Genomic DNA, 14,477 nt, shown 5'->3' on the forward strand with positions numbered 1-14,477 from the left:
AGCCCATCTGAACAGAGTCTGTTACATCTAGGTGAGTTCTGAAGAATCTGAGATTCTTTCCAGCTCAAACTGAGATTCTTCTGATAAACTGGGGAGGCAAGGAGGAGAATTATTCTTCATGTGTGAGAAAATACTAGTATTATAATAATAAATAAAATGAGCATCATATTAACTTGATATCCTATTTTTATCCTTGGCCCCTTGATGATGAAACTCACTCTCTCCTGTGGGCAGGAAGAGAAAGTAGATTGGCAAAGTCAGCCTCTCAAGGAAGCACAGAAAAAGCTGAGCTGCTCTGTAAGATGAAATGAACAATTACAAATCACTTCCCAGGGCTGGAAAGTACATTCCCTTGGTATGATCTGTATTGTCTCAAAAATGCCAAAATACTTGACATTCAGGTGAACAACGCTGATCAAGTCCTTGGATGGATACTCCATACTGGGGTTAAGATAAGAACTCTGTGTCCAACTGAGTAACCATCCCCACAGAACAGCCTAATTGCTGTCCTGAAATCCCCAACACCTCAAGTCCCAGCCATCCTGGTGTAAATGACCTGTATCTTGACAGACATTGAAACCATATTCAGCACTTCTTAAAAAAGCATTCAGTTACAACATTTAATAAATGAAGAATCTTGGAAAGGAAATCTTGCATAGATAAAAGCCCTCTTGTTTTCCCAATAACTCATAGGAGATACTCAAAGAAGGAGAATCCCCCACCCACCCACGCAACTCCCTCTTTCACATTTCACTCACCCAGAGCACACAGAGAAGAGCTGCATCCTCATCTAAAGAACGTTCAAACAAAACAATCTGCTCACCTCGTTACTGTGACAGGAAGAGCCTCGTCTTGGTATCCCAACACATGCATGATTACCACTAAATCCAGCCTAGCATATGTTACAACTTGCACTTATAATAAGCTAGCTTTGCTATGATGCTTCCCAATGGCTAAGCATCGAAGGTCAGACACTAGTCCAGGGGCTCCATCTGTATTTTCTCATTTAAGCCTCACTATGAAGTATTAAATGATACGCCCAACTCCACCATTTTGCAAAAAAGGAAACACAGCTGAATAAACCGCACGATGTTCAGAAGCCAGATCATGGCAGAGCTGAGGTTTTAGCAGAGTCTGCCCGTAGCTGCTGTGTGTCATTGAGACATGCCTGTGCACGTGGGTCATAAATCTTCCTTGTAAGAACTTTATGAGACAGGTCAGCCATGTGGAAGAAAGCTCATTTCAAGGCAATGATTCCAATTTTGTACTTCACCATCACACAAATGCTGGAGAGGACTCTCCACCAGCAGCCCCAAGGCTACATAGCTAAGTGTGCTGTTACCGAAGGGAGGTGGATAGTCTACAGTGTGAGAGGTAAGAGAATGCACCTGCCTGGCCTTCTGACTGCCTGGGCAAGCTGTCTCACCTCAGACAAGTTACGTGATCTCTCTGTGCTGCCATAAAATGGGGAAAACACTCCTGACTCCCGGAGGTGTCCCTCTCAGTGACCACTGGCAAGTGCACGCCATGAATGTCCCAACTTTGCTCAGCTCACAATTGCATTCCCAGCACCTAGAATGGTGCCTGGCATCCCACAAATACTGGAGGGCAGTTATAGAACAGTAAATTCCTCGAGATCAGGGTTTTTCCCTTTGCTTTTTTGGTTACTGTTATGTCACCAGTGCTTAGAACCCTGCCTGTCAGCAAGTGAGCACTCAAACATTCACCGAATGGGTAAGTCGATGAACCTGCAGGATTCTCAACTGCCTGCCTAGGCTGTGCCTTGTGCCTGGATCCACAGACTCGCCCGCCTTTCTCATGGGGCTCATGAAGAGGAAGCCTCTCTGCCCTGCGGGGAAACTCCCGCTTCAGCCCTGCAGAAAAGGATTCTGCCCCCTGTCTTGTGTGACTACAAGTCATGCTCCAGTCCCAACTCCCCATTTCCTTGTTAATGAAAATGTGGAACATAATTAATGCAGAGAAACCAAAAGAATAAGGGACTATTAACACAGAAGCTGAGACAGCAAATCACATAGGGTTTTGGTTTGGTTTTTAACTACAGAAGAATATAAAACGAAATGGAGTCATGTAATGGTCAGGGGTATTGCGGTGGTTCTGTTTGTTTTATGGCCCCAGAGACTCTATCTAGGCAGTTGTCAGCCTCCCAAACGACATTATAAAGTGCAGCAGGGTGTGTGGCGAGGCATGGGTGTTCTTAATATTCGCGATGACCATGAGGAGTTTTACAAACAGCTCCCACGCCCAGCTCCGGTGTGAGCATTACCCATTACCGTACTAATGGATGGCGAGGACCCAGGTGATGGTGAAAAGTAAGGAAAGGTCAGGAGCAGTTGAGATGAGGAAGAGCAGCATCCCCCATGTTCCTTCCCCAGACCACCTCCATGAGATGGCCTAAGAACCATTAAAAGGAGATTCTTGCATGAACCATTTAGAGAACTATTACATAATGTGGCACAGGAGTCATGACTGCAAGACTTAACTAGAAGCTGAAAAACATTAAATGTACTCTCAATTTCCACCAGGAATGGGGGTCTCATAGACTGCATTTTTAACTTATTTGGTCAAAGAATCCTTATTTTTCAAAGCATCTTCCAAGATTGGGGTTTTGAACAATGCTCTTCAGGCAATCCTAGAATAGTAGGAACAAAGAAGGCAAGGGACAAAAGAGTTGGTTGGTGGATTAATACTAATAATTAGCTTATTCATTTGAGCGAATTAAAAATGAGAAGACTTTTTGGCCATTTCGTTCATTTGGAGTAACTTCCCATCATTCTGGGAGTATGATTACAGTTACGAAACTATGGAAACATAATTGGCTCACAGACAATAATGACACCATTTATCACACTAACGGGGACAGTAAACCCCATCTCCAGGATAACGCTCTCATCTTTTAATCGATGGCAGCTGCAGATACAAGCTTAGGGCCTCCCACTCCACTCACTGCCCCTGGAGGAACACAAAAACATGATCTCTTAAGAATCTTCTAGTAGGTCACAAATGCAAAGTTCCCCTTTGGGGTTTAAAGAAGAAGGGGGGGGAAGCAGACTTTGACATTCAAAATGCTTTGTTTTTCCAGTTGAGTTGCCTAGAGCTTTATGAATGGACAAAAACGGAGCAGTTCCACTTTAGATGAATACTGCCCTCTGCTGGAACCTGCGAACAGTTTCTAATATGTCCCCCAAGAATATACAAATCAAAGCATTGCCTGGAAGGTCTATACAATACATTACACACTAATGATTTGAAGTTAGAGCACTTGAGTTTCTATCTTTTGCTTACTGCTTGCATGACCACGAGGTGTACTACCTTGGCTGCTCCTAGACCCATCAAACTCAACCCATCTAAAATGAGGTACATTTTTTTGTCATGATCCTGCTTCCTGTAAGGTCTAACCCAGTTAGGAACACACAAGGCCTGGAGGAATCGCCCTTCTCCCTCACCATTGACACCCACCTGACATCTTCCACCTTCAGGGCAGTACCCATCTGTCCCCACCTCTCCACGATCATTACACTGCTGTGGTGCAGACCCTCTTCTGTATTACTTACAGCAGTGCCCCTCCATCCCCCCCACCCCCCACCAAACCCTCCAATGCACTCTCCACATTCTCACAGCGACCTTTCGAAAGTAATAATCTAACCTAATTTGCTTTTGTTTGAAACAGCTCCCATAGCTGTCAGGGTGGAGTTCCAATTCCTTGCCTTGTGTACAAGCCAGGTCAATATGCCTCCCTCTCAAGCCTGCGTTACTGACAACACACACGTGCCCTCCCCCCACACATACACACGCCCCACACACCCCTAATCAACAGGACTACAAAATGATCTTCATTTCCCTCATTTCATCATGTGATCCAGAACTCTGTATTGCGTACATTTCCTTATCTGGAATTTCTTTCCCTCCATTCTATCACAGCTCCAGGGTCACCTCCTCCAGGAAGCTTTCCCTGACCACTCCACCATCACAAGCCACAGATTTCTCACAGCATTATTTGCATATGACTCCTACTGCACTTATCATAATGTGCTGGGGCAGCTCATTTTTCTGCCCCAATCTCAACTGTCAGCCCCTTAAGGGCAAGAATTTAAACACTTATTCAGACCCTACTTTGCTCTAAATTAGTTTAAAGGTGAATTAGAAGGGAAGAAAATACACAAAATACACAAGTAAAAATCACAAGAAAAAAAGCAAGGACAATTATAAGGGCACAAAAGGACACAAAAATGCAGTTAACAGTACACTACACATTTCCAGGCCAGAAACTTAGCACCAAGTTTTTGTTTTTGTTAACTATCTACAAGAAAAACACCTTGTAAGTTATAGGTAGAGCAATAAAAGCGAGCCAAATGTTCAGGAGAAGCCAGCATTCCTGACATGAAACCAGAAAGAGGTTCCTCCTACAGGTCTTTAGGAGAAAGCATAAAGTGACCCACGGCCTCCTTAGGCAGGCCGGACCCACTGCCCCCTCAGAGCCTCCAGCACGTCATCTACAGAGCACACATGTGAGGGCAACTCCATGGGGGCCCAAGCAGGTCCAGCTTGAACAGCAAGCCCAGCTGCTGAGCTTAACCCAGGAGTGTGTGCAATATGGATGGGACTCACAGACTTCCAACAACTTGCTACAAACCTTCCTTATCCAAGACTACTTTTTAACAAACATGGGGGCCAAGAGTTTAAGATTTTACTACCTGACAAGTAAGTGAAATGCAACTCAGTCTATGTTGCCAAATATAAGCAGAATCAAACTATTCACCAGCAGTCAACTTTGGTGGCTTCGGGGCAAAGGTCTTGTCCTATCTTTTCTCCCTAACCCCAGCATCCAGCATGGTGGTTCTCAGCCCTATCAGACTATTGTCCCTTTACATGTAACAGATGTTTTGTAATGTCCCTCCACTCTCCTGAAATTAGATAATGTAACCATGCTTTATTATGTATAACCTTATCCTCATGCATAATTTCAAAAAATAAAAAATATTCTAAAATATAAAGGGAAAGGAAAGAATTGATAATCAGATAATATGTATTTCAATACATAAATTGTTGCCCTAACTACCTTACAAGACATAATGACAAAGTCAGATTCCTACAACTACTAAGATTTGGGATAAAAATGAAAAACAAAACATGAAATCAGAATCTGTTCAAGAAGTCAGGACTATTTAAGAAAAAAGGTAAGAATGCTCCCCAGAATCAAGACTTGCTAACAGATCGACTTATTTGTATATGGAAAAAGGGAAAAAAACCGGAAATGAAATGAAGCAGAAGCATGTATGCCCAGATAAACTGCCACATTGGAGAAAATAAAGAAGAGTACAGGATTCCTGCAGGTGCATTATTTTTTTAAAGATTTTTTTTAAATTTACTTATTTGACAGAGAGAGAGAGCACAAGCAGAGGGAGTGGCAGGCAGAGGGAGAAGCAGGCTGCCTGCTGAGCAGGGAGCCTGATGCAGGACTCAATCCCAGGACCCTGAGATCATGCCCTGAGCCGAAGGCAGATGCTTAACCGACTGAGCCACCCAGGCATCCCTCAATAATGCATTATTAAGAATATACCTCTTGCGGGCGCCTGGGTGGCTCAGTTGGTTAAGCGACTGCCTTCGGCTCAGGTCATGATCCTGGAGTCCCTGGATCGAGTCCTGCATCGGGCTCCCTGCTCGGCGGGGAGTCTGCTTCTCCCTCTGACCCTCCCCCCTCTCATGTGCTCTCTCTCATTCTCTCTCTCTCAAATAAATAAATAAAATCTTTAAAAAAAAAAAAGAATATACCTCTTGCTGTGGACTCCCACAAGTAGATACGTAGGACTGTCAACAGCTGTGCGGGACAACCTGGATTGGGTATGACTGTCTGCACCCTGAGGTGCAGAGGTCCCTGCACCCTGATGAACATCCAGCATCCCCTGCCTTCAGCCCTGCATGTCAGTGGTCATCTCCATCCCCTTTAAGACTGACTAGCCCAGGGCAGAGCAGGGCTCCACAAAGGTGGAACAAGCTGAGGGACCAGGGACTGATGAAGGACAGCCTAGAAGGAACACACTGAATCAGGAGAGTACCCTTAAGATCAGGATGGTGGCAGAAGCTGGCCCAGGGCCTAGCCAAGAGCACTCCGTAAATGCTAATTGAATAAAAAGTGAAAGCGGATTACATTGTTTGACACTGTCAGAGGAACCAGCGTCCTTGTATCCCACAACCCTGATCCTGTCTGTGAGGCCCTTGGTCCCTGTTGCGCTTCACTACCCACTTCAACCACCAGTTAACTTGTTAGTCCTGAGCACTTTCTGGGTTGCTCAGTGCGGGGAAGGAGCTTGAGTACCTTCTTCAGTTTCTGCAGCACTGGATAGCATGTCTTGTCTTTCCTCTGGCCTGGCTTCTTGATCTTCAAGAACCTAAGAAAGAAAAAAAAAAAAAATCAATGAAAACAATCGGAGGCTTCAGATATGCGACAAGGAGATGGAAATCACAAACACAGGTCTGGGAGCTGGGACAGGCCAGACAGTCTGGAGAGGTCTGGAAAGACAGGGTGGGTAAAGCTGCTTGGAGTACACTCAGGCAGCACCCCAGGAAGAGGAGGACAGACACTGGGGGAACCAAGAGGCATGGGTTGCAAACGTCCCCGCCATGAATCTTCTACTACTTCCCCACATCACAACCAGAAGGTCCTCAGGAACATAATGCATGAACCAAAAAGGGACAGAAGAACAGAAAATCTTGAAACTGTAAACAAGAGTCACTGTTTCTGCAGGTGCCCATCCTGAGAAACCCCTCCCCATGCCAAAGAACACAGGGTCCGGGGGGCAGGATCCCCATCACAAGGAAGACCCAGGATGTGCACGGGCCTTGCTCTGCAAGCCAGCATATGCTGGTGCAGGCTGCCCTGGCTGAGAGCAAGCTGGGGGCCTCAGAGAAAAAGTGCCCTCCTGGAGCTCTCTGCATTTTCTTTTCAAATGGTTACTGCCTGGCCGGTGAGCGATGAAGAGCCACAGAATTATATATTGATGTGCCAAACAGTGAAACAGCCCAAGACTGCATCCGCACATGTTCCCAAACAAACACATGGGCACATTTGGGCAGGCAGCCCAGCAAATGGCCCAGACCCCTGAACCCTCATGGGCATATTATTAATTAAACTCAGTGTATCAAGCGCCTTGCTCTTAACCATTTCAGAACATCCTGAGGCCAGATAACAACAGCAACAAAAAAAACATGAAAATATACACAGTTAACCAAACCACAGAGGGGCAGGAAACAAGAAGTGCCCACTCACCTACCCTCCATAGCTGTTAACTCCCACCCGCCTTACCCTCAAGAGGCAGTATTGTCTCTTCGAGGACCCATCATGGAATTACAGGGTAGAACAGACCAGGTATGTCCTGGGAGGCACTAAGGAGATGGGAGCCTGAGTGCCTAGGGTCCTAAGAGGTCTCACCACGCAGGCTCAAGGCCCATGTGATTACCTGGGGTCAGCAGTAACCCTGACACCCTAGTCTTTTGGGGAGGGTAACTGCCCAGGCTACCTGAAAAGGGCATCAGGGAATGCTGCTTCCTGATTACAAAACAAAAATGAAATAGGAAAATACTTTTTTTTTTGTAAATGGGGTGTGTTAAAACAATTTTTATTCTTTTTTCTTTAAGATTTTATTTATTTGACAGAGAAAGAGCGAGAGAGGGAACACAAGCAGGGGGGAGTGGGAGAGAAAGAGGGAGAAGCAGGCTTCTCGCTGAGCAGGGAGCCCCATGCAGGGCTCGATCCCAGGACGCTGGGATCATGACCTGAGCTGAAGGCAGACGCTTAACTGACTGAGCCACCCAGGCACCCCAAAACAATTTTTATTCTTTTGAGTAAATTTAGATGCAATTGTAGGACACTTAAATTTCCTAGTTGCCTTATTAATTTTAGCCAAATTCTAGAACTAAATTCTCAACATTCTGATTAACAGGAAAACGTGTTATGAGAAGGGAACTAAAACAAGATTGAAAAATGTAGCTAAGGGGATGTCTGGGTGACTCAGTTGGTTAAGCGGCTGCCTTTGGCTCAGGTCATGATCCTGGGGTCCTGGGATCAAGTCCCGCATCGGTTCCTTGCTCAGCAGGGAGTCTGCTTCTCCCTCTGTCAGCTCTGCCAGCTGCTCCTCCTGCTTGTGCTCTCCCTCTGACAAATAAATAAATAAAATCTTAAAAAAAAAAAAAAGGTGCTATCCTCCAAAACACGGTTCCCAAAATAATGAGTTTGCAGTCTGTACTCTCAAGGAGTATGAGTTTTTATACACCAGAATGAAGAGACACACACACCTTGAGAAGAAAGGCTCTGTCCCAAAAGTATTTCCTGAAGAGTTTAATATCTGCCTCCAACAAATGCTCGGCTATGTGGTTCAGCGTCAGGGTCAGTGTCTCTGATGAGTGAATATACTTCAGGAAAGCTTGTTCGCTGAGCTGCACTCGGGAGAAGCCTGGAGAATGTCTGCCCTGGAAACTGAAATGTCACAAATCAAAACCCCTGGCAGTTTCCAAGACATCAACCCCAAGATCCCACTACCCTCACTGCCCCCATTATTACCAATCCAACTGGCAAAACGATCCATGAAAGCCATGTACTGACAATAAGTATGTAAGATCATGTAAACAGATGCTAATAAAGCCACCTTCTTCTACCTAGACAAGATGCCAATTGAGAAGCTATTCACATACACTACATACTTTACCGTCATTTGTAGAACTAATGAAACTACTGACTTTTTTTTTTTTTTTTAAGATTTTATTTATTTATTTGACAGAGAGAGACAGAGAGAGAGGGGACACAAGCAGGGGGAGCGGGAGAGGGAGAAGCAGGCTTCCCGCTGAGCAGGGAGCCCGATGCGGGGCTCGATCCCGGGACCCTGGGATCATGACCTGAGCCGAAGGCAGACGCTTAACCATCTGAGCCACCCAGGCGCCCCGAAACTACTGACTTTTAAACATAGTATTTTACCTCAATATTTCATTCTCTTTTTAATTCAAAAAGATGCCTCTTGCTTTAATGGGGTCACATGTGGTAGAACAAATTAGCTGACAGCCAACAGCTTATTAGGTGATTACAGTGGAAAACAGATATGATCTCCAGGGAGCACAGTGAGGTTTGGATGTTACAAACAAGTGGGATATTCATAGCACACTGGTCCACTGTTGTAAATCATTTTGTCATGCAAATTAAAACATGCATACATTTGATCTTGTTGTATTCTTGAAAACATCCATAAACAAAGAAACAACATTCCCAAACTAAATTCTTGAAAAGAAACTTACTTTCTGTTCTGTTTTGGCCAACAACAGTTGCACATTTATTAGCTATACGTAGGCTTCGCAGTTAGTATAATATTCTGGATGGCTCCCAAGGTCATGCAATTGCAACAGTGAAGGAGCATCAGGAGGAAAATGCTAGTGCTTCCAGAGAGCAGCCCACCTCAGCATGTTGTCACATCCCTACGATTGCTTCCAGATTCTTCACTTCAGTGCTAGCTCTATGGCTCTTTCCTCTTCTTACATGACCCCATTTAATTAATGAATATACACTTCATGAATATATATATATATATATATATATATAAAACATACTTTTAATCAAATAAATGCTATCTCCGAGGACTGGAACAATAAAGAGAGATCCTTGTACTCTTAAGATTTGGGGCATCTCCCCACACTCTTGATATTAATTACTAGAATCTTCTGGAAAACAACTCCCCATGCTAACATGCCACTGAAGTAAACGGACTCTGAGCATGAGCCAAAAAATTGTTATTAATTTAGAAAATGGAAGCTTCACCATATATTCAGAATTTAGCTGACAGTCTACTTCTAATACCATTCATGAATAGATCTGTTAGATGTGCAAACTTTTAAGGAACATATTATCATCTTCCAGTCCTAGTAGAAAGGTACTAAGGTACTAAGCTACCCAAGATGAAGTCAGCCAGGACTCTGATCTAACAATGAACCATCCACAATGACTACATCAATGAGTAACGCCGGCCTTGGCGTTTTGGGCAAAGCAAGTGGGGTCATGTTAGAGCCAAGAAAAAGACAATTCCTTTTGATGGGCTTTTCCCTTGGTTGGTGGTCATGTGACCAAAGTAGAAGAAAGTTCTAACTTCTACTCCAATATCCATTTATGTACCATGAAACCATAAATTAATTACATTGAGTTTCATGAGTCAAACAAGAAAAACCAGTCCATCAAGACACACCATACAATAATACTCTGATGATATTTTATATTTATGTAGTACTTTGTAATTTTCAAGGTACTTTCCCATTTATTTTTAACACCTGTTAAGTCAAGGAAATCACTATATATGAATCTCCTTTTCATAAGAATGACCAATCTGAACCATTCTAAGTAATAAACCACCCATTCCTCATTCATTAAAAATGCTGATAATCATCATGAACATAGCAAACTTTACAGTTCCCTTACTTAATTATTTCCTTTACATTATTTCACTAGATCCTAATAACCACACCATATCTTAGGGTTTGTCTGTTATTGATTCAACAAAAATTTATATTCTTTCAATGAGTGTTATAGGCTGAAACTGTACTAGAAATATTGCAGTAGGTAAACAAATAATTTCAGCCCTGAAGTGATACAGGATGGAGACCTAGGTAACAAATGATGACTATATTTAAAATGATAAATTATGGGCGCCTGGGTGGCTCAGTTGGTTAAGCGACTGCCTTCAGCTCAGGTCATGATCCTGGAGTCCCTGGATCGAGTCCCACATCGGGCTCCCTGCTCGGCAGGGAGCCTGCTTCTGCCTCTGACCCTCCCCCCTCTCATGTGCTCTCTCTCTCTCTCATTCTCTCTGTCTCAAATAAATAAATAAAATCTTTAAAAAATAAATAAAATGATAAATTATGATTGATATTGTGAATTAGTAATTTTAATCACCATATTGTAAATTAATCATAATCATTAAAGACCCTGACATGGATGGCTTTCTGAAGCACTTAGTTAAGGTGGCACCTGAAATATAAGTAGGGGTTAGGCTAGTATTTCCCAACTTTTTTCTTCCCGACAGTCCCCTACGAAGCCCTTCAAGACATTTTTTCCCTAACTACCCCTCCATGAAATGTTGATACCAAATATATCTGTATAATCTGTTCATGTACTCTGCACTTTATACATGAAAACTAATGGTAAAACAGAAACCAACATTAACTTGTGGTCTGGTTATTTCAATTCTTCCACAGTACCTGGAACACTTTATATAGGAACAGATCAAGAGAGAATCAATCTATCAAGTAGCCAAACTCACTTTGTGATGTCTTCAACCAGCTTGGAGTGACCGGCTCGTAAAGCTAATTCTAATGGTGTGGCACCTTCTTTGTTGGGTAAAGACAAAGCCTGAACTCCCCCAGGGAGGCACAACAGGAAATGAGAGAGCTTAGGTAAGCCCCATCTCATAGCCAGGTGTAGAAGAGACTCTCTGCATAAAGAAACTGAAAATAAAAACAAACTGTATTAGTTCCTTCATTTACAAACTTTGTCTTATATGTTTTATCTATAATACCATAGATTTAGACACAATAAGAATGTCAGAACTGGAAGGAACCATCAAAAGCATCTAATCCAAATACCTTATTTTAAGTAGGTGTTTAACGTGGGGTTTGAACTCACAACCCCGAGATCAAGACCTGAACTGAGTGAGATCAAGAGACGGACACTCAAGTGATGGAGCCACCCCGGCACCCCCATTTTACTGCTATGGACAGGCTGAGTGATGTGTCCAAATGTAGGTAGCCAGGAGGTGCTGGAGCCAAGTCCGCCCATCACTGGTACAGTGCTCTTTCTACTCACTACAGCACACATTCACATCGCCTTTCACTTGTGCAGTAAAGTCAGCCCGGAAAAACAAGTGCTAGGAGCACACCACCCTTCAGAAACGCATCCAGCTGCCCTTGAAGGACATGCTGCTACTTCAGGAGGGCAATCTCTCGGAGGCCACAACCGTAAGCAAGTCCCTGTTTCCCCTCTTTAGCTGCAGAGGTGCTCCTCCCCTGATGAGAAGCTAGGGCAAAATGGGTTTCCAGGCGCCTGGGTGGATCTGTTAGTTAAGCAACTGCCTTCGGCTCAGGTCATGATCCTGGAGTCTCGGGATCGAGTCCCGCATCGGGCTCCCTGCTCAGCAGGGAGTCTGCTTCTCCCTCTGACCCTCCCCACCTCATGTGCTCTTTCTCTCTCTCATTCTCTCTCTCTCAAATAAATAAATAAAATCTAAAAAAAAAAAAAAAAAAACCAATTATTTAAAAAAAAAAAAAGAAAGAAAGAAAGAAATGGGTTTCCCATGTCCAGAAAACTTGAGACCATGGTCATTCTCCAACTTCACGGAGGTGCTCTAGCACATCTATTAGATTCCTGGGATTATTTCAGGGCTGGCAAACCCCCTTAGTGCTTTGCTTCAACAGCTCAGCCTGGGCCTCTTCACATGGCCCTTGGTTAATCTGTGTATCTGAGTTTTCACAGTGGTGTTTGCAACTTTTACATTATGGAGTATATCACTGTAGAGGCTGAGGGGTTTTATTATTCTCAACACCTAACATAATATCTGACAAACTGAAGTCATCCAGTATTTGTGGAGTTGAATGGCAACTGTTAAAATATCCATTATTTATGTATGTTCAAATTGCCTTATTTGCACATAGTTTGTACAACTGTATTTCTACTGTAATACTCAGTGCCTGGAACACAGCTGGCTCATGATAAATATTACACTGGAAATGTGGAAAAGAATAAATTTGTTTACATTAAAAAAAAGGTGGGCCCATGAACTCCCTAGACATCAAGACATACCTTAAAACAAATCTTATCTTCACAAACTAAACCTGAAAATCCTAACACTCAAGATCTGCTGGAATGCATGCAGTGAGAATGTGAATTGCATATACCCTCAAGTTAAATAATGTTATTGGCTGCAGCTGTAATGGGAAAGCTGTCTAGAGTACACGGCATTGCACTGTAGGAAAAGCCAGAGGGGAGGGACCCCTTCCGTCTTCTACCCCAATATAGTGCCCGGCACATGTATGTGTCTAAAAATACCTGCATATTGAATGAATGAATGAATGAATATATGACTAAGGGGGCTCTTCCCCTGATGAGTGCCCATGAAAGTGAGCTTTAGGGATATGACTGCAGCTGCTATTTGGAACATCTATCATTCTCGGTTCCATCTCTGAAACCTCGACTAAAATCTGTGAACAAAAGCTGCTTACTCTCTCGGAGTTTGGACACTGAGGACAAAAACTAACTACTTCTCCACACAGTTGGCAGTCTGCATTAACTTTACTTTTCCACTGTCTTCATTAACATAATTTCACTACTCCAGGAGACTCTACCCAGGGCAAATGATAGTCTGTTCATCATTCCTTCAAGACCCATCAATTCTTCTGTAAAAAGCATCCTTTTAAGCCCTAAAACCAATCTTTATTATACCATGATCCTTATCCAATCCTAATCCAACTCCCTGCATTACGCATGACCGATCCTCTGCATTAGAAGACCATCATTAAACCAACCTTCAGTTTCTCAGTAAATTCCAACCTTGCCCTCTCCGGGAAGAGGCTGCTGAGACTCCACGGAGGCGGTCTCCCTTACTGGGCTAGGCAGTTAGCTCAGCTTTGTCTCACCAGCAGACTGTGGGGATGCTATTTGGGGAGCCAGCATCCAACAACACTCTAATTTGAAACAATCAGAAGGAAATACTCCACTGCACAAATGCAGAAGAAAATTGCTTAGCTTACGTTTTTAGTGGTTTAGACTATTTTTTTATCCAGATCAAGAACGTGAAGTCTTATATTTCAAATATGTAAATAAGCCCTCTCAGTGAAATACCACCAACTTCACTGTGCATTTGCTCCATCACCTGTCTGTGTGACAGCACAGACCCCCTGCCCCCCCATCACATGACATCTGAAATGCCAAAACATCTAAAAACAAAGCAGTGCACACCTGCCAGATATCTGTTTAATATACCTGATATCTTCAAAAGGCTATTGAAGAACTTATCTTTATTTTACCCTTTAAGTTTTTGACCTTTAAACTCATTTTATTAGAAGGAAGAGTTTTCATTCTTAACAGATTCCCAACAAGGCATGTTTGAGAACATTTCCATTTTTTTTTTCCTTCTTAAATAATAACGAGGAAGGGACTGGTTAGGATCAGGTAACAAGACAAACACAAATGCACAAGTACGCTCCTCAACATGTATGTCAGCATGAGATCATAACCAGCCACCCTCGAATGGAATTTCAAAGTCATAGATCCCAATCTCAATCTGGTAAGAAATACTGCATGGTTATATGGGACACAATTCTCTTCCAAGACGAAGACCAAAAGGGAACAGCTAAACATATTGCATTCCCTTTTGAAAGAAAACCATTGGTCAAGGCAAGTAGAGCATCAACAATTTAAATGGAATGCCTTACAC

At 43.2% G+C, this 14,477-nt stretch overlaps 1 protein-coding gene and 1 long non-coding RNA gene across 9 annotated transcripts in view; both read right to left on the reverse strand.

Annotated features, from left to right (window-relative positions):
* ARHGEF28 (Rho guanine nucleotide exchange factor 28) overlaps positions 1–14,477 on the reverse strand; it is a 235,204-nt gene that overhangs the window by 140,731 nt on the left and 79,996 nt on the right. For all 8 annotated transcript variants that reach the window (XM_081826744.1, XM_081826748.1, XM_081826746.1 and 5 more), the window contains exons 4-6: positions 11,310–11,493; positions 8,311–8,491; positions 6,335–6,407 (exon numbers count right to left, since the gene is read on the reverse strand). In XM_081826744.1, the coding sequence (XP_081682870.1) occupies positions 6,335–6,407; positions 8,311–8,491; positions 11,310–11,493 (438 nt within the window). The remainder of the gene's footprint in view (positions 1–6,334; positions 6,408–8,310; positions 8,492–11,309; positions 11,494–14,477) is intronic.
* Positions 2,551–6,300, reverse strand: LOC145722487 (uncharacterized). The gene is made up of 2 exons (XR_014146790.1): positions 5,791–6,300; positions 2,551–5,578 (listed from the first exon to the last, which is right to left on the reverse strand). It is a non-coding gene; the product is annotated as an uncharacterized LOC145722487 (long non-coding RNA).

Source organism: Leptonychotes weddellii, chromosome 7 (genome assembly GCF_054177405.1).
Source record: "Leptonychotes weddellii isolate Sample4059 chromosome 7, ASM5417740v2, whole genome shotgun sequence".
NCBI lineage: Eukaryota > Metazoa > Chordata > Mammalia > Carnivora > Phocidae > Leptonychotes > Leptonychotes weddellii.